Source organism: Zootoca vivipara, chromosome 13, assembly GCF_963506605.1.
Source record: "Zootoca vivipara chromosome 13, rZooViv1.1, whole genome shotgun sequence".
Taxonomy (NCBI): Eukaryota; Metazoa; Chordata; class Lepidosauria; order Squamata; family Lacertidae; genus Zootoca; species Zootoca vivipara.
In genome coordinates this window covers 25,335,699-25,356,464 of record NC_083288.1, presented here as the reverse complement: position 1 = coordinate 25,356,464, position 20,766 = coordinate 25,335,699, and the positions used below count along the sequence as shown (strand labels likewise).

The 20,766-nt window shown below is 42.3% G+C and overlaps 1 protein-coding gene and 1 long non-coding RNA gene across 2 annotated transcripts; one reads left to right on the top strand and one right to left on the bottom strand.

The window, feature by feature from the left end:
* The first annotated feature begins 1,274 nt into the window (after nt 1-1,274).
* On the top strand, nt 1,275-19,934 carry GSDMA (gasdermin A). The gene is made up of 10 exons (XM_035137137.2): nt 1,275-3,876; nt 6,333-6,578; nt 8,563-8,752; nt 10,326-10,491; nt 10,604-10,697; nt 11,372-11,410; nt 14,092-14,261; nt 15,811-15,961; nt 16,790-16,863; nt 18,204-19,934. The coding sequence occupies exons 2-10, from the start codon at nt 6,365-6,367 to the stop codon at nt 18,432-18,434; spliced, it is 1,329 nt and encodes a 442-aa protein (XP_034993028.1). The 5' UTR covers nt 1,275-3,876; nt 6,333-6,364; the 3' UTR covers nt 18,435-19,934.
* LOC118095850 (uncharacterized) lies at nt 8,633-10,331 on the bottom strand. The gene is made up of 3 exons (XR_004693830.2): nt 10,000-10,331; nt 9,550-9,756; nt 8,633-8,758 (listed from the first exon to the last, which is right to left on the bottom strand). It is a non-coding gene; the product is annotated as an uncharacterized LOC118095850 (long non-coding RNA).
* Nucleotides 19,935-20,766: the final 832 nt, after the last annotated feature.

Below are 20,766 nucleotides of genomic sequence, written 5' to 3'. Positions count from 1 at the left end.
TCAGCGTGGGAAGGGGAGAAGTGGAACTAAAATGCACAGCATTGAGATAAAGGTTAACACCAGCTTGGTCTTACTTCACTGCTACTGCTGTGATTTGATGGAGGTATATAATTCCTAGATTTCATAAGCATTGAAAGAGTGAAACCACATTTCACAGTTGAAATAATGGGGGGGTGGGGGGTGGGTATCAGCACACTGTGCTATAAATGCAAGCCAGAACTGGAGGGGCAAAGCACAGAGGCCAAGATAATGGTACCAGTTTTCAAAAGTGATCTATTAATTCCATCTACTCAAGAGCTCTCAGTCACACAGCACATTCAGGGATATAGTTGCCGAAGACAGTTATTGCATCAGCCTAGTAAGCACAGAGGGATGGCAGAGAGCGGCAATAGTGGACTGCTTCTTTTGGCTTGCTGCAGATATTTTGCCCCAAAATATCTCTTAAAGTTCTTACAGTTTTCCTGCCTTACAGTTTTCCTCCAAGCCTCTCTCCATTTACTCTGCCCAAAGTTGAGTGGCAGGCAAGCTGTTTGTCCTGATTACAAGGCTTTCCAGCCTTATTGGAATGCCGTTGCCCTTTCTGGAAATCCCACGATGTAATTTGAGCACATTCATGCTTTGCTTATTTTATTTACAAGCTTCCAGGTAGATAGCTCACCTCTTGGCTTCCCAAAAGCAAAATCTTGTTTACTTGAGATAAGCTGCTAAAAGCTATCAATGGCTAAGAAGAGCTTCATTCATTTGTTCAGCTTGCGATTACATTAAAAAATAGTAATGTTATATGGACTATAAAAGTATAAGGGTAATGAATACATGAGTATCAGACATATTGTAAAAAATAATATCTGGCTGATTACGATCTCTGCCTCTTATTCTGCCTGCTCCTCTGTGATGCGTGCTTTAGAGCAGGGGTCCCCAGACTACGGCCCCCGGGCCGGATGCGGCCCAATTGGCCTCCCAATCCGGCCCGCAACGACCCCCGCCGCCCGCTGCCGCCGCCCGCTCTTACAGCGCACGGCGCGGTGGCGATCTTCAAAATCGGAAAAAAATCGCCGAAAATCCTTTGTGCGCATGCGTATGGGCCTCTCCCGACCCAGAAGAGGTCATTTCCGGTGCACTTCCGGGTCGGGGGAGGCCCATACGCATGCGCACAAGCGATTTTTGGCAATTTTTTCCGACCGTGTGCGTGTGCGCATGCGCACGGGCGCACACTCCCCCGCCCTCCGGCCCGCTGCACACGCACTCCCCTGCCCTCCGGCCCGCCGCGCGGTCGGCGTGGCGGGCACCGGCCCGAAGCCTGTAAGTCTGGGGACCCCTGCTTTAGAGAGTGCTAGGTCCTCCTCTGAAGAGGATTTCTCCAGGAGGGACATTTCAGTTACAGAGTGTCCAAATCTGTACAAATTTGAAATGTTCAGAATGCCATCTTGTTTCAAAGCACTACCCCATCCTAGGCACATGTAGACCAAAACTTGTTCCTTAATCTCAGAAACAAGTCCATGCCAAATTTGGTTACGATATCCTAAGAGGTCGTTCTGAATGCATAGACAATAGACATTAAAGCTTTCCAAAATATCGAGATAATATAGAAAGATTAACATTTTAGTACCTTAGAGTTAGGAATAACGCTTTCCATTCCAGCTTTTCTCAGTAACCGCAAGGGATTCCTCCAGCCATTTTTAAAATCTAGGTTTTCTGCTTTATCCAACATTTAACACCGATATTGATATTCTTGAACTACAGCTCCCATCCTCCCTGAGACCATGTTGGAGTCTAACCTAAGGTTACCAGATTTATTTCAATGAATCCAGGGACTAAATAAATAAATAAACGACCCCGCGCACCTCTCACCCAGCAGCAGCGCCCAGCACCCTGTCTTTAGCCCCTACTCCGAGTCCCCATATGATGTGTCTTGTGCGCAACACATCATATGGGGACTTCCAGTGAGGCAAAATGGTGGGCACCACATTAGCGGGCAGCACTTAAAGCTAGCCAGAGCCAACTGTGCTACTAGGCTGGCTCCGGGCTGCTGAGACTGCTGCTGCTGCCGCCACGTTTCCTGGGGACATTACGGTAGATGAAATCCAGGGATGGAATTTTTCCGGGGACAAATTTGCAAATCCGGGGACTATCCCTGGGAAACGGGGACGTCTAGTAACCCTGGTCTAACCACAACTGGAGGGCCATGGGATCCCTGTAAAGATCTCTGTATCTCAACACCCATTGAAATTGAGCTAACCTGTTACAAACAATGGTAAAACCTTAAATCATTATCACCTTACTTGCTCCTTCATTTATTCACCTGTCAGCATGATTGAATAGTGAGGGAGAAGTCTGACAGTTTTAATTTCTCACTGCTTTTGATTTTTCTCCACATTAGTTTGTGATTTAAAAAAACAACATCCTAATGAAAAAATATCAGCATTCTAGTGTAAATTTATCCTAATGCTGATATTCTGTATGCAATTTTGCCTAATGTACATCCTATTGCAAAGTAACTTATCCATGTGTCTAGTTACAGGTAGGTAGCCGTGTTGGTCTGAGTCGAAGCAAAATAAAAAAATTCCTTCAGTAGCACCTTAAAGACCAACTAAGTTTTTATTTTGGTATGAGCTTTCGTGTGCATGCACACTTCTTCAGAAGTGTGTGTTCAGCTTGAGTATTTTTTTTAGAAATTTGCATTAAATGTGAACTGATTTAAAACCAAAATTAGGTAAATTTGCTTTTAAAAAAAATCCTTCCAGTCTTCTTCTTCTTTGGCGATCACTCATAGCCGAGTAAGATTGTCTTCCATAAACACGATTTTAACAATGGGTCTGTAAGTGACTGAGGAGGCCAATTCTGGATCCACACATCCTTCCACAGTGGGGACATTGGTTTCCAGACAGGAGTTGATCACAGTGTGGATTTGCCAAGTGTGCCTTCCTCTTAGCACGTTTCTCCCTTGCGTCCTGAGTTTGAGTGTCTTCAAAGCCCATGACACCTTTGGTAAAGGCTGTTCTCCAACTGGAGCGCTCGCAGGCCAGTGTTACTCAGTTGTCAGTTTTATACTACATTTTTTAAGATTTGCCTTGAGACAGTCTTTAAACCTCTTTTGTTGACCACCAGCATTACGCTTTCCATTTTTAAGTTCGGAGTAGTTGCTCTCCTTCCAGCAGCAGGGTCAGATAACCCCATTCCCTCCTTCATTTCTCTGAAGAAAATAGGAAAAGCGGGACACTGGGATCAAATCAGAAACCGGGACAGCTTAGGAAAATCTGGGGCTGTCGCTGGAAAATAGAGACACTTGTGAGGTCTGTGACTTCAATATTTTAGAGTTGGGTACAACAGTTTCTATTCCAGCATTTCTCAGCAACTGTAAGAGTTGAAGATGCAAAGAGAGAATCAAGCTGCAAAAACTGTTTGCTCAGCCTGCTTTTCTAATCTGGTCCCCTGCTTGCTTAAAACTGGCTTAACATGGATAACAAGCATTCCGCTACACTCGCAGATTTTTTGGACTACAATTCCCATCATGCTCATTCATGCTGGCTGGGGCTGATGGGAGTTGGAGTCCCAAACTTACTTTCTACAGACTGTCTCCCTCAAGATTCTGTTATGCAGCACATTTTTGAAATTGAGCTCATCTGTCCTAAACAACCTTAAATTCTCATTGTCACCTCATTGACTCACCTCCCTGTCCCCATGATGGATTTGTGAAAGCATTCCTGGGAAACTTAGCAGCACCAACGGGAAAAGGAGTGAAATAAGTACGTAGTGGAGTATCTAGCTCCCTGAAATAGAAACAGAAACAGAAACAGAAACCAGAAAAATACAATTGCTGAAAGCCAAGGAATCAGCCTTTTGCCTTTTCTCAAAAATTGCTGTTTAAGTACAGGGGAGGTAAGGAGCGCTGAATGATTATATGAAGAGGTTCATTCAACAATAGATGGGTGGGCAGCTGAGTTCTCTGTTGCTTTTTTGTTCGGTTGAAGATCGGATCTTTTATTTTTAGGGATGGGATCTCAGTGTTTTTCGGTGCTAAGAAGGAAACAGGAAAACGACTTTCCTCAGGGGTGGCTGCTGCTATGTTTGTGGTTATCTGATCTCTTAATAGTCTCAGACTGTGAAAGGATTCGTTCAGATGGCTTGTTGAAGAAGCAGCAAAGAAAGAAAGAACAAATTAGAAGCCAGTGTTTAAGATGCCCCTTGGGTAGCCTGAAGCATTTCCTTTTAAATTTCTTCTTCATAAATGTTCTCCTTCCTCCGATTTGTCACAGGGTGGAGTCAGACAGTGCTGCTGTAGTTTGTATTTCTTTTCCCAATCTTAAATTCGATTTTCCATGTTTCTGCATCAGTTTGTCACTTAAAAAAAAAGCCTAATAAAAATTCATTTGCATTTTTAAGGCAAACTTCTTTTAATTTACACATTTTGTATATATTTTTACCCAGTCTACCCATTTTTGCAAGCATTTCCCCCTAATATGATGCATTTTGTATATACTGTCGTTTTAGTTGTGTTTTGGTTTGCTTATTGTAAAATCTGAACTGAACCAACTCTATTCCCCATCCGAACCACAGGGGCTTCTCGGTAGTGGCACCCACCCTGTGGAACGCCCTCCCACCAGAGGTCAAAGAGAACAACAATTACCAGACCTTTAGAAGGCATCTTAAGGCAACCCTGTTTAGGGAAGCTTTTAATGTTTGATGGATATCTGTATTTTAATGTTTTGTTGGAAGCCGCCCATCTGGCTGGGGGAACCCAGCCAGATGGCCGGGGTATAAATTATATATTATTATTGTTATTGTTGTTGTTGTTGTTGTTATTATTATTATTATTATTATTATTATTATTATTATTATTATAACAACAAACCAATCACATGCATATCCAGTGCTTTTTTAAAAGGGGGTACTCAATGGTATGCATTCCCGGCACCTCTTATTGTTGTTGCTAAAAAGTGTGGCACTTACTGTAACAAGTTCATGGTGAGTACCAGCACTTATTTTTTGAGGAAAAAAGCGCTGTGCATATCTACTCAGAAGTAAGCTCCGTTGAATCGCACTGAATTGCAGCCTTAGTAGATTAATCTTTGGTTGTTATTTATGCAGCTTTGGGGTTTTTGTTTTGTTTTGTGTTTTATCTTTACTCATTTATTCTAAGCCATTCAGAGAACATCATTTTAGCTAGTGGCATTGAAATGGCGTAAATACACGATGATATAAACAAATGCAATACAGTACAAGCCCCTGATCCACCAGGCTGGTTTCAAGAGGTGGAAGTGTCCCTCCACATAGCCCTTGCCTGACTCTGTCAACCTCAGCCAACACAGAACCAGTCTCAATGTACTCATCGAAATGGCAGGTGAGCAAACCTCCTGTTGCTGGTATCCCTGTTGGCAGGGAGGTGGCAGAACTGGGCTTGCAAAGGATTCTAGGCTGCTCATTCTGCTGCCATATGATGGCAACATGTAAGACTTGGCATATCCACACACACACACACACACACACACACACAAAATAAATCATTTTCAGATTATAGGGGGAATTGGGATACTAAACCTATATATAGCACAGCAGTTAGGAAATTTCAACAGAAGCTGAAGAAGTAAAGCAAGGCAGATAGAGAATGCATGGGAAAGATGATAAAATAGGAAGCTATTGCAAGGTATTTGATAGAGATGTCTTGAAGCATGTGGTGGTGCTTCCATTCTGGGCAGGGGGGACCCTCTCAGGACCCGAAGATCCTTGACCGTTGCCTTCTATTCACCAATACTATTTTAGGGGAAAGATGTTGGAGAGGGTAGCGGATGCTGAGCTGCAGGAACTTCGGGAGGAAACCCATTACAGTTGTACCTCAGAAGTTGAACGGAACCCATTCTGGAAGTCCATTCGACTTCCAAAACGTTCGGAAACCAAAGAACGCTTGCAAACCGGAAAACTCACTTCCAGGTTTACGGCGTTCAGGAGCCAAAATGTTCAACTTGCAAGGCGTCTGACTTCCGATGTATGACTGTATCTGGAACCATTCTAATATGGGTTTTGGCATGCAATTGGCCCTCTTCAGCATGAAATGTGCGTTTTTCTTGGGGAATGGCTTTTAATTCCATTGACCGAGGTATCCTCCTGGAATCATCTCTGTGAATTGGGGGGTTGGAAGCAATGTTCCAGTTGTTCCATGACTGGCCTCAGGGAATAGCATTGGAGCAGGGATTATACATCTACACCTATTTAAAAACTGCTTTGAAGGCTGGTAGGAATTATTGTTTGGAAAAGGGGAAGGCATTTTGCAGCAGATTGCACAACACACCCTACACAGTTTACAAGTTTGTTTCTCTTCTCCTTGTTTCTCCATCAAGGTCAAACGGCAAGTCTTGCATACATCTCAGAAATGTTTCATAAGGCAACCAAATCTTTTTCCAAGGAACTGGACCCAACAGGAGATTTGATCCCAGTACGAAGCGTTATAGACCAACATCATTTTAGGCCTCTCTGCCTGGTTCAAAGAAAGAGAAAGCAGTCGTGGTGGCAGACCAGCCGTTTTCAGAGAACTGAATACAAGCTAAGTGATGTGCTGTTATCGGGAGACCATGCTGCAAAACTAGGTAATCTCCAATATTTACAAAGCTATACGTACACACATTCAGAAGGAAGCCATATTGAGTTTAATGGGACTTACTCCCAGGTAAGTGTGTAGAGCAGAGGTGGAAGAACCTCTGGCCTTCCGTTTGTTGCTGGCTTCCAACTCCCTGAATTTCTAGCCATGGACCATGCTGGCTGGAACTTATGGAAGTTAAGAGACCAACAACCTCTGGTGGCCTACAAGTTCCTCACTCTGGTTTAGACGATTTCAGGCTCATTCCCCTTCACACATTATTTACAGGGCTGTGTGCATTCCATGATTTGGCAAGAAAAACACAGGGTGCATAATTCAATTTCATGAGCATTTTAGCATTCTTTTAGAGCATATTTCTTGTCCCATTTTTCTGTGGTTTGTGGTAGTGCCATAGAGTTTTGACACCTTTACTCACAGTTATGCTGTTTTATCATTAGTTTTGACTTGGATAGAATTGTAGACTTGGAAGGGAGGGAGCCAAGGGTCATCTAGTCCAACCCTCTTAAGGGAGTTCATACATGGCAAATTTCCAACCCCCTCCTTCCCCCTCTGCCCCACAAAAATCTCTCAAGAATCTTATTTATAACTCATGTTTTTCTGTTTTCCATAATTTGTTGCTATACTGGGTAGAAATATGGGGGTGAAATTTGAAAGCACTCCAATGCCTGGAGACCCTGCAAAACCACCTGGCAAGAAAGATCTTGGGCCTCCCTAACGGGACCATGTCCGCCCGACTAAGAATGGAACTGGGACTGCCATCTATCGTTGCAAGGGGATAACCACCTACTATAAATCTCTTGCAGAAGCCACAAACTCGACTCTTGCTAAACAAGCCTTTCTAGCCTTTACTGGTAGCCATATTGGGTCAAAAGGCATGGAGACTATCTGTGAACGCTATTCCCTCCCAGATTTTTCCGCTCTGATCACTTGGGACAAAGACAAAATCCGTAAATGGATTCTAGACAGGGACGAAGCGCTGGACCTGGCTATATCCAATTCGGCCAACCTATCGCGTGAAAGCAGTAAGATCTATGGCTCACTATCTGAGTGACCTGACGAACCCTACGCAAAGAAGGGCCTTCACACTTGCCTGCTTCCACTCCATTCCCACAGCATTCTTACAGGGTATATTTTCCAACACTCCCCCCCCCGACCTTCGACTCTGCCCCTGTAACAAGGGAAAGATAGAGGATTTTATCCACTTGTTCTTTCACTGCCCCCTATACGACGCAATAAGACCGAGGCTCCTTCTACTAATTCCTTCGCTCATCGCCTTGGAAGATGACCGCATGAAATTTCTATTGGTGGATGCTAACCCCCGGGTTACCCGCGAAGTGGCCATCTATATATTGCAGGCCCTGAAACTCAGGGCTCTTTTGACAGGCTAACTTTCTCTAGACTCGGATCTCTAAATATTTTGCAACAGACAAAACACACATGATGTGTCATAGTTTTTACCAAACTCTTTTTATATAGCATGATTTTATATTCACTGTTTTGCAAGTGTATGTGATACATTCTCTGTATAAGAGCGGTAGGTTACCGCCTGGATCCTTTATGTGCTATGGTCAACTGGCTAATGCAATAAAATTTTGTTAGTTGTTGTTGTTGTTTTCCATAATTATATTCAGGGGTGTTTTTTCCAGCTAGAACTCAGTTCTGGCACCCCTCACAAGAGAACAATGGAGGCATTCGTGAGTAGTTCCGGCAACTCTTCTTCTAGAAAAATAGCACTGATTATATTGCTTTTAAAAACCACTTACTGGAATCAAGCCTTAACACCATGGTGAAAAGCATGCTTTGCATTAAGGAAGTCCTGATTTGCCCTCCAGTATCTCTAGGGCTGGGAAACTCAGAGAACCACAGCTAGACAGGGTAGAGAAGACAATGACCCAGATGGACTTAAGTTACATTTGTTGTTCTGGTGTCCCTTTCATTGTCACTGATTTTTCTCAATTTTATTTTATCTCCAGAAGTCCATGGTTCAGGTTCATTGACCGTTATGGACCACGTAGATGGAAAAGCGGAGGGAAATATTGGTGGGGGGGTTGAAGAGACAAGAGTAGAAGCGGCGGCAGCTGTTAGTATGTCTCACTCGAGGTCTGTGAACGTGAGAAAGATCTATGTCCACTCCCAACTCCTCGATTCTGCAACAAGAGATGGGTAAGGCTGGAAGAAAACAAGAGTTTTGGATATTGACTTCATGTACCCAACTGGACTCAACATTGCCCATTACACTTTCAAAGAGCATCTCCTTCCCTACAAACCTTCCCATATGTTAAGATCAATAGAGGGGGGCCTTTTGGTTGTTTCATCTGCTTCAGAAGTGTTGGGTGGGGGGAAGGAGAGGACATTATTTGTGGCAGCCTCGCTGTGGAATTCCCTCCCCACAGAGGTGTGTCCAGTCCTAGATTTATGTATAAGCTAAACAAGCTATAGCTTAGGGCCCTACTCTCTTGGGGGCCCCAAAAAATTTAAACAAAACAACAACAACTGGATGTACAATTCCAAAATATATGATAAATAACAAATAAAATAAAACCTACATACAGTAAGTGTGTTTTGTGTTGTGAAGGCTCCTATGATGTAAGTCAGACATAGGCAAACTCTGCCCTCCAGATGTTTTGGGACTACAATTCCCACCATCCCTGACCACTGGTCCTGTTAGCCAGTGATCATGGGAGTTGTAGTCCCAAAACATCTGGAGGGCCGAGTTTGCCTATACCTGATGAAAGTCATGGGCCCCACCTGCTAGCCTGCTCCCTAAAATATCACTGGTTTGCTCATTTCTATCTATAGGGCGTCTACATTCTGCATGGATTGGTTGCCTGGCAATATGTGCAAATGGCTTTAGATACCTATTATGTCCATAAATTACCATAAAGCATATATTCAACACAAAAAACAGCGACAATTTGTTGTTGACAAAGGACAGCTGGACATATAAAGGGCCCCATTACCTTCAGTAGTTTAGGGCCTCATCAAACCTAATTCCGGCCCTGGATGTGTCTGGCATCTTCACTGTACAGCTTTTGGTGAATGCTGAAGACAGACCTCTTTAGGTACCTGGGATGTGCGTTTTCAAGGCTTATCCTATTCCTGAGACTGTACTCTGTTGTAACTATTTTTAATTATAAATTTTAAATTGTTGTAACCCACTCTGGGACCTGCAGGTGAAGGGTAGGTAATAAATGTATTATTATTATTATTATTATTATTATTATTATTACAGTATTATTATTATTAGGTGCTCTGATTCCAAACTCAACTAGAGTTAATTACCAATTCCAAGCGCAGAATTCCTTTAAGCTACAGCTACTTCTAAACTATGTCCCACACACTCACATGGCACAAGCCACAGAACTTATTTATTTATATCTAAAAATATTGTGTATATACCACCCACTCACATAAGATACCAAGCTGCTGAGATGTCGAGTAAAAGTGACATGGCCACACTCCTGTGTCACATTTCAGCAGGGCAATCAAGGTTGATTCATCCCCCAAACCATGCTTGGACTCAGATGAAATGGGTCCAGATAATCAGGAACGCTTCAGTGGAAGAGAAACCAAATGTTACAGGATTGTACGTTGTGGAAAAAAATACTTTATTGATTGGAGCTTAGAACTACGATATAGATTGCTGAAGAGACACTGCATGTACTAGTTTGTATATGCATTGCTATTTTATGCACTTTGCTCTATCAGATAATTGGTGCCTATTTTCTTCTTCCAGGAAAATCAACTTGCAACATGAGTTCATTAAACAATCAAAGATGATTCAAAGGGACCTGTTTGTGATCCATGAGGCAGTGGAGACCATGGAAGAGACAAAGTTCGAGGAATCGAGCAATGCTGAAGGCAACATCTTTTACGACACCTGGATCAATCTGAAACTGAAGGTCAGGTTCGAGTTGCGGCCTTTCATGAAATAAGGGGGGGGGGACACACACACATCCTTGCAGTCAAACTTTGTCCCATGTGGTTGATCCAAATTCTCCTTTCATGTTCTAGGGTGGCAGAGGCAGTAAAAAAGCAATCATCATCCCCCAATCCTGCATTCTGGCATTCAGAGCCAAGCAACTATTATTTGGAGAGAGAGATGCAAGTAAGATACTTTTTGTTTGAGACCTAGACCACTGTGACTTAGCTGCCTTGCTGAGGTGGAACTTGTGGCGAAGAAGGGATGCTCAAGCAAAGCCTCTCCCACCTTCTCCCTTGCCCAACAGCAACACAGGAGCCATGCAGTGCTGCTTGTGGGTCTTAATTCTCCAGTAGTTGCCGCCACCATCCTCCCACTTACTCCTGCAGCCCAAAATGGGAGAGGACCTGGGATGCACCAACGCAATTACTTTTTAAAAGGCTCTGAGTCAGGGCACCCAGCACTCCTTGGTTCAATCCACACAGATGAGTCTCGAGGCTGGTTTGCAACACAGCATCCAGTTCTATCTCAATACTGGCTCCTCAGAAAAGTTAACTTGTTGAACGAAGGTTTCCCATCTCCCCCATAGCCCTTTTGCCCCATCTCACATTATTCAGGAGAGGGCCCCCCCCCACATTTCAGAGAGCCTGTTTGTGGGGCACAGAGGTGGTGGGAATGGGAAACGTCCCTTCTGCGAACTTCCTTAATTTAGCCATCTTAGGATCCACTGCCTACTTTCCTTCCCAAATTTATATATCACTGGTAAGAAAGAAATGCTCGCACATTTGAACATTAAAACAAAACGCCATTATTATTCATACGCTTTATGTGAACGAGTACCTTTTTGCTCTTTCTCCCAGGTATTTTGCACTATCCCTCCAAGGGAAGAGGAACTTTTGGTAAGCACATTTTAGGAGTCACGTTTTTATTTCTTTACAGACGTTTGACAGAGTGATAGAGATGGCTTGAGAGTGTCATTGCTGTATTCACATCACACCCATTTTTTCTGGCCTGATAGGACATTTGAGAAAGGAAAAAAAAAAATCCTGTTTTTTCATTTGATTCAACTTGAAGCAGGGGAGAGTTGGCTGTTTGTAGCAGGTCATGTGATGCCTATCGACAACAACAGCAGTGACAACTACACCATGGGTAACGGTGGCTGAATCATGCCAACTTTGAAAACTGTATCCTAGATTAAAATATGTTCTTAACAGATATACTTGATGGCAGAGAAATCCAGCATCTAATAGAGATGTGGGGTGATGGCAGTTATGTACATTGGCATGAAATCTTTATTTTCCTGAAATGTAAATGAACTGAGAGGGAAGGAAGAAAATGTGACTGTTACTACAGATACTCTCCGGCCTCAGCATATATCTGTCAACAATCTCTATATGTACTTTCTCATTTCTCCGGATAGAATAAAATGTGTTCTTCTCCCGTACGAACTGCAATGTGATCCTAAGCATATTTATTTAGATGGGCCACTGAGTTAAATGGAGCTTACTCGCCTTTAAGTGTGCATGGGAGGACAGTCTTTCTGGATTTTATTCTTGCGGAGAATTGGTTTGAAGTATTTTTATACCACTTCTCAAATTTGGAAAGCTTCTCAAAGCGGCCCATAAAATAAAAGCATGAAAAAGTAACACAAGCGCGCACACATGAACTAACTGTGGTTGAAATAGTATTCAAAATAAAAAATATCAGAAACGGTTAAAATTGTATTTATGAAAATTTGCCAAACATTCTCTTAGAGCAAAGATGTGCAATTTACAGACCTTGGGGCCCAAACCTGTAAGCCCTGGCAAAGGATCCTGTTTGTACCTTGGAGGTGCTAGATTTGATTTCCACTGACTTTGGCTGGTGGGCACATCCCTTTCAGAGGAAGCCCAATCTCTGTTATCCATGTCAGGCTGGCATCCAAGATAGACTCTGTACTAGATGTGTTAGACTCCACACCTAACTGAAAGTAAGCCTCACTGAACTTCAATAGGATTTTATTTTCAGTAACTGAATATAGCATATGATTGCACTGTAAACTTGCTTATCCTAACACTGTTTTGTGAATTACCACTGTACTTATTTTAGATATAATTTTTAAAAAGTATTTTACATTTAAAGTTTAATGTAAGTAAGCAGTTACAGTATTAAAAATCTGCATACATCTGAAGATCACAGGGTGGTTCACAAAATAAGAACACAAATTACATAAAAAGACAAAAAGCAAACCAATAAACCCCCTCCCCTAACACAGTTAAAAGGGCACAGAATGTTTATTATTACAGTATTATTACAGTTAAAAGGACATAGAATGTTTCTCTGTAACCAGGCCAAAGGCCTGATTACAGAGAAATGTTTTATCCCTGGGGAGAGCATTCCACAAACGGAGTTGTCAGAGTCTGTTGTTGCTGTTGCATTCCCCCCCCCCGACCCTACATTTCTCCCCCACCTGCCTACATCCATCTGCCCTCTTACGATGTTGCTGGATTACAACTCACATCATCTCTGACTATTGGCCAGGCTACATGGGGTTGGAATCCAACAACATTTGGAGAGTCACAAGTGAACTCTCCTTGTTTAAGGTGCCTCAAGACTCTGTTGTGTTACCTAATACAACTTTTAAAAACTTCCAAAATAGACCATGAATAGTAGTTGGGAGCTTCCATTTGTTCACCATGCAGCAGTCAGATTATTGATGGGAAACTCAGAGATGTGATCATACTGTGTCAATACATTAAAATTGCACTGATTACCTCCTTTGTTTCCAGATGGATTTCTTCAACCATGTTCAATTGACAAAAAATTAAGTAGATTTCAGAATGGAAGGTTGGAATTAAATGTGGGTCTTGAGGTGGGAAAACTGAAAACTACCGTTTTGGCTAACTTTTTAATTGCTTACCTTTATACATTGTAATGCCCCAGTAAAGATGTTTTTGATGATTCTGAGGGAAGACAATAGATCTTGTGCCGTGTGGGATTTAAAAAACCAATACTACTAATATTCAGGCAGAATAAAACATTTATTGTTTTTATCAAACTTATTTTATCAAACTGAAATATTATCCTGACCTTCAGATATGCTGCATGCACCATGAGAGGCAGGAACTCTTAAGGCTTCTCTAGATGACCTATGAGGTTTATGAAATTAATACAGCTTCATCCTAGCACCCTCTCAATATTCTTGACTACAACTCCCATCAGTCCCACCCAGCAAAACTGAAGGGGGTTGCAGTCCAGAATAAATGTTAAATGGCTTAGTTAAACAATAATTTGCTTTACTTGAAGTTTTTTGGTGGGCCCCAAACTTTTTTTTATTGGGAGTTTTGTGGGTCCTAGACACTGCATAGATACAGATAATCCAGCCCTTCAAGGGGCTAGTTCTAGAGCAGTGACACTGAGGGAATGAGAGTTTCCTATTCCTAACCCCACTACAACCTCCAGCATTGCTAGTGGCCCTACAGGGAGAAAGGGTATCTTGCAGGTATTCTGAGGTTCTTTTCAGTAACATGGAGTAGTATCAAATTTGTGAACCCTATGTTTTGTCCCTTCCTCTAATCTCTAATTCTGTCCATGCTGCCAGTGATCTCAAAAATCATCAGAGTACAGGACAAGAGTAAAGCCATACAGCACGAAGTTAAGGAAGAATTTGTAGAATTCTCGTCATTATCTGCAATGCTGCGTGGCAAATTTCTAACTTGCTTTCTGGTGATAATGAGAGAGAATGACTTGTTGCAGGAACTGGAGCTCCAGGTAAAGTTTTTTAAATTTTTATTTTACCTTAGGATTTCATTTATATATCACTCTTAAATTAACATATTGCAGAGTGGTTTAGAAATAATGTAATACAGTGGTACCTCGGGTTACAAACCATAGCTGCCAAGTCTCCCGTATTCCCCGGGAAACCCCCGTTTTCCCAGCTGTTCCCAGCTGAAAAAACGGATTTTTTTGTTTTTCCCTGGTTTACTTACCGGCCGGGGGAAGCTCCTTCTGCGCATGTCTGGAGTCTCTGGACATGCGCAGAAATGTTTTCTGGCATGGCGGCCATTTTGGAACTGGGCGGAGCATGCTCAGAAACGACTTTTGATGCTGCTCTGCCCAGTTCCAAAATGGCTGCAGTGCAACTTCTGGCACGGCGGCCATTTTGGAACTGGGCAGAGCAGCCTCAAAAGTCACTTCTGAGCATGCTCCGCCCAGTTCCAAAATGGCGGTAGCGCTACTTCCGGTCTGCTACTTCCGATCCGGTCCCTTATTTCTCCAGCAGGAACTTGGCAGGTATGGTTTACAAACACAATTGATTCCGCAAGTCTGTACTTAACCTGAAGCATACTTAACCTGCAGTGCTGCAGTGAACTTTCCCATTGAAAGTAATGGAAAGTGGATTAATCCGTTCCAGACAGGTCCGCGGAGTACTTAAACTGAAAATACTCAAATCGAGGCGTACTTAAACCAAGGTATGACTGTACACACAAAGAAATACTAGTACAAACAAAATCATTACTTTTAAAATCTTCAGAATTGTTCTGTAAACAAAAACAAAAAAAAGCAGTGAAGTGAGGCGTTAAATAAAATGTTCAACAGATTAAATGTTCCAGACCCGAATTAGAGATTCAAAGGCCCAGGTTTAGGGGAAAGAAAGAAAAAAATGTAGCAACAGACAGACATGGCCTCTCAACAATCAGGGGTTTGTATGACCAGTTATAAATGGGAAAGACATCTGAACCACTTAGAGAGAAGTAGGACAAAAAAAATAAAATCAATGGCTGTGTTGAACATTAGGAAAAGGTTTTTCAGGGTGTGTGTGTTTGCAACTGAAAATATTTATCATACAGTTTCCAGTTGCTTGTTGAGTCCTTCCTTAGGATTTGGCAGTTCTCAAAACTCTTCCAGAACTTGACTGCCCTCCTTTAACCTTGCCCTATTGATATGATAGGCCCCTCTCATTACAATCTTCTACACACAATAATATATATATATATATATGGTACAAAAATTACCTACTGTAGTTACCCAACAGTCCAGTCTATCATTAGGTCCTCAGCTCCCGCACTGCAATGCTCCCTGCCCGAAAGAGTCATGCTTTTTTCCTAATGTTTCTAGGCTTTGTGGATTGTGCCACATCTAAATAAAAATGGCCAAATGGTCCAGTCTTGATGTTCACAGCCGCTTACAAATAAAGCGATCCTCATCACCTACCAAGCCCTACTTTCACATATGTGGTACGCATGGCCAAATCTCATTTCATATGTTAATGTACCCACCATTTGGCATTAACATCTTTTACTGTAACCTAAACTCTCAGCTGGAAGAGGCTCTTGAAGGCACCGGTCAATTTGAGCTGAAGGCTGGCAAACCAGAGCTGCGAGACTTGGTGGAGAATTTACAAGATTCCAGTGGGGACATTGTCACTGACCTTGTTAAGGCAGTCCTCTACTTCCTTTACGCTCTAGATGGTAAGCATTATCCCTCTCAAAATATCAGAATCAAGTATTCAACTTGAACGGAGAACATTTCAGCCCAGGAGCAGCTGAAAGTAAGGATGGAAGGACAGATCCTATTTAAGACAGATGCCAGAACTCAAGGTGGTTGAGAGCTCACACCTGCCCCCCCCCAAAAAAATTGAGATATGGTGGTATTTGCTCATCATTTTCTAGTTGGGAAGCTCAAGGAATTCAGTCTTTGCAAACTCCTACCCGGTGAATGTGCAGCCTGGACCTTAGCTATCCATAAGCTTTTACACTTTTTCTTACAATTCTGATTATGACAGACAACATTGGTTCAATCATTTACAAAAATATTCTCTTCCATGTCTTGCCACAACTACATAAGACAACCAAACCTTTATAAATTCTGAGTGTTTGGGCTAGGCAGAGGCATCCTACGGGTAGGATTAAGGATTATCAGTGGCAGGCCTCAAACTGTAGGACTCCCACTCATCTCAAACAGCCCCGCAATCTTCAGGACAGATGCTGGAGATGCCAGACTGTGACAACAGTTATCTTCCATATATATTTTGATCCTGCACTGCTCCTTTGCTGGACATCATCCTCCCAAAAAAATGAGCTCTTAGATTCTCTGATCCCTAAACAGAGCACTTTCAGAATATTTAAGGGAGATAGCCATAGAGGAAGACAAGTACCAGTAATTATTTTGAGAACAGTGAGGCAACTTACAGCTGCTAACTGAAAATCCTTGAAATCTTTGCCAGGTCTCTGCTTTGGCCTTGCATTTCACAGAATGGAAGCCATTCCTGAAACTGACACTATTCCTCACTTTTCCAGAATTGACAGAGGAGCAGCTGATACTCCTGGCAGAATCTGTGGAGAAGAAGATTGTGAACATTCAGCTTGCACTGGTAAGGGAGAATTCCAGTTAATGCTTAAGGCAGAGGGAGAGAGCACTAGAAGATACTTTTCCTGGAAATGGACGAGGTTAAAGATATGCAGAATGTCACTACTGCACATTCACAAGTGTAAGGTTTGTGCGCATCCTTGGCTGATCCATCAAATCAGCACACATAACTCTTCCATATTGCTGTGAGTAAGTATTGTGGCTACAAGTCAAGCATAGGAATTAATTTTTTAAAGGCAGCAACCCTTTGTGTGCTTACTGAGGAATAAGTCCCACTGAATTTGGAGATGTGTGCTCTCTAATAAAAATGAACAACGTAATACTTACTGCACAGTATAAACTCACAATAGGAATTCTACAGTGATGCATGCTGCTGCACCTTTCGTTAATGTAATGAATTGAATGGGCATAGGAAAAATGGAATTCAGTGTTAAACAAGTGTAAAGTGATTAACATCGGTGCCCAAAAACTAACCTCACATAAACGCTAATAAGTTTGAATTGGCCAGGAAATCAACCCTCAGGTTGTAGTGGATAGATCAATGAAAATGTCAACTCGTTGTGCAGCAGGTGTCAAAAAGGTGAATTCTGTGTTAATGAGCAATAGGAAAGGGATCCAAAATAAAACTGCCTGTATCGTAAGGCCATTACACAAATCTATGGTGCAACTACACATGGGAATATTGTGTACAATTCTGGTCACTGTAGAAGCTGAAAAAGTTTCAGAAAAGGGCATCAAACTGATCAAGGGGCTGGAGCAATTCCACTAGGAGAAGGAGGTTACAACATATGGGGGTTTTTAGTTTATAAAAATGCAAGTAAGAAGAGGACATGATAGAGGTGTATAAAAGTATGCCTAGTTTGGGGAGAAAGTGGATGGAGATATCCACACACACACGACTCTCATAATACCAGACCCTGAGAGTCATCCGATGAAGCTAAATGTTGGGAGATTTAGGACAGACAAAAGAACTATACTACGGAATTTGCCATCCACAGGTGTAGCAATGGCCATGGACTTAGATGGCTTTAAAATGGAATTAGGCAAATTCCTGAAGGGTAAGACTATCAAGGCTACTAGCCATGATGGCTGTGAACTAGCCTCCAATGTCAGAGGCAATGATCAGCTCCTGGGAATTGCAAGTGGGCAGCTTGTTATTTGTAGGCTTCCTTATCAACATCTTGTTCACAACTGTGAGGACAGAATGCTGGACCTTGGCCTGATTCAGCAAGACTCTTCTTATATCCTCATTATGTCTATTGCTTTTCATTACTGTTACCATTCATCAAGTAATGGTATTGCACACCAGCAAGTTCTGATTTTGCCTTTTTCTTGTTTGCAAAGGTCGAAAGCATCCTAGATAAGGACTTCAGCAGAAGAGAAAAAGTGTTTACCATAGAAGCCAAGCTCTTAAGCGAAGAGGAATTGAATATAACTGGAGCAATCATCCAACTGAGTGGAGTCGCAGTGCAAAAAAGTGGATCCAGTCTTGCTGGGACTGGAAGTCCTGCTGATTTCTCAGCTCTCTGTGCACTATATGTAGCTCTGTATGCACTCAATACCCTGTCTACATAGGTATCTACCCATGTTTCTCCGAAAATAAGACACCGTCTTATATTTATTTTTCTTCAAAAAACCCCCACTATGGCTTATTTTCAGGGGATGTATTATTTTTTCCCTCCTCCTCCTCCTCCTGCCGCGGCCAGCATTGCTGCTGTGCCTATCACTATGTCTTATTTTCAGGCTATGGCTTATATTCCTTGAATGCTTAAAAATCCTGCTATGGCTTATTTTATGGCTACGTCTTTATTTTCGGAGAAACAGGGTATATGTTCAGAAGTCAGTCTCACTAAATTCAATAGAGCTTACTCCCAGGAAAGTGAGTACAGGGTTGCCGTGTTAGTCTTTTCTCCTCTTTGCATTCTGACCCTCTAGAATCCCACAGTATGCACTTTGTTTACGCCTTTAAGTCTAATGCTTGTTCATGGATAGAGATCATTGCTTTAATCCAGTGCCCCTGCTGTCACCCTGCTATCTAACATGTATAACTAAGGATCAGTTCAGATTTAATGAGGAGCCATGGTTTCCATCCATAAGAATGAGCTGAAGATTCCCCCTTCCACCTTCATTTGTGCCTGCAAGAAGACTGAAGGTTTCTAATCTTCTAACCATCTTCACTCAGAGCCATAGAACAGCCTATTGGAATGTGAGTAATATTTCTACATGTGCCTTGATCATCTTCAATAAATCTATGAATGAGAGCTTTGTGGAGTTTTGTTAATACTATCCAGAAAGAGAGAAATCTCCAGATGGAACAATGGGGGTTTCTGTGGTCCTCCAACGCCCATCAGACCCAGCCAGCATAGGCAATAGTCAGAGATTATGTCCACCCTTTACCAAAAAGTTTGCTGTCTTCCCGCAACATGTGATTTCTACCCAAGCAGCTACTGATATGAACAGATTCCGATCATTATGCACTAGTTCCCCTTTCTATTTCCAAAAGTGACAACAGAGCCAGAGCAACCATTTGCCCAGATAACAGTGCTGTGAAACTAAACACTGCTATCCAAATATCTGTGATCCTCTGACCAAGTCCACTGTAAATGAAATCAAATTCCCTCTTCCCCACACCCCTTCCACCACGTAGGCACTAGCTCAGGCACCCCCAAACTTCGGCCCTCCAGATGTTTTGGACTACAATTCCCATCACCCCTTACCACTGGTCCTGTTAGCTAGGGATCATGGGAGTTGTAGGCCAAAACATCTGGAGGGCCGCAGTTTGGGGGTGCCTGCACCAGCTGCTTGTTAAATATGGTGAAGCTGCACAGGTGCCAAATGCCACGAATGAACAGATGCCCTAACTCTTGCAGAAGTTGTGTGTAGTGGCTGCTGGATCCAGATTTTAAGTCAAAACACATATTAAAGATCTATTTTCTTCTAATGTTGGTGTTTTATTAATCGGCAACAGTTAAGTGGGAGAATCGTGTCTCATCCAAATCCTACTTGCTACCTTTTCCTCCATAAGTAACTGCTACATTATAGTCACAAAAGTGAAGGAGCCATAATATAGTTTTGTTACAAACTTACAAAAGAAATCATGTTCTTTTGATATAGTGTATCAGATTATTACATTATGTATTTTTGTTATGCTGTAAATCGCCTTGTGATTCTTAGGTGAAGGGCAGTATAATAAACAAACAAAGTTAATTTTCGAAGCAGCATAAACATAAAATCTAATCTTTTTTGGCAAATGGCACAGGTATGCTATATTTTACTTTTGTCCAGAATTTTTATTGCAACCTTAACTCTGGAATAGCAAAAATTACGCTACAGGTTCTTGGCAGCAGGATCAATCCTGTTTAGCACCTGCAGGTATCTTTATCCATATTATACAGAATCAGAAGTGTGGCCTGAAGCTGGAACTTCCTCAACAGATGGCTATCCGGTCTCTGCCTAAAGACCGCAAGCAAGTGACAGCCAACCACCCCTCTAGGTAATTGATCCCATTGCCAAACTGCTTCAAACATCAATACGTTTACTCAGGGATTTTTAATCCACACTTCAGTAGGGTACTGTGGGTGGAACTTGATACCCGTGATAGGGAGCTACTACAACAAAAAATGGCAGCCCTGATTTAAGTTCTGTCTCAGCTCATTGTAATGCTACTGATCTTCTACCTGTATCCACTTATTTCCCTGGCTTTGCCAATCTTAGCCAATGAGGTGAAGCACAGACAGGAACAAACCTGGGATTGGCTTAAGCAACCTTGACCTCATCAGTGGCAGATGCCCAGCAGACATCTGGAGTGGTACTTAAAAGGTGTCATCCATCTGGTGGCTGTTTGTGGTACACCTCTAATGAACACAGGTCCTTTCTTTTGGGTTTATGTGAGAAGTGTAGCAGCAAA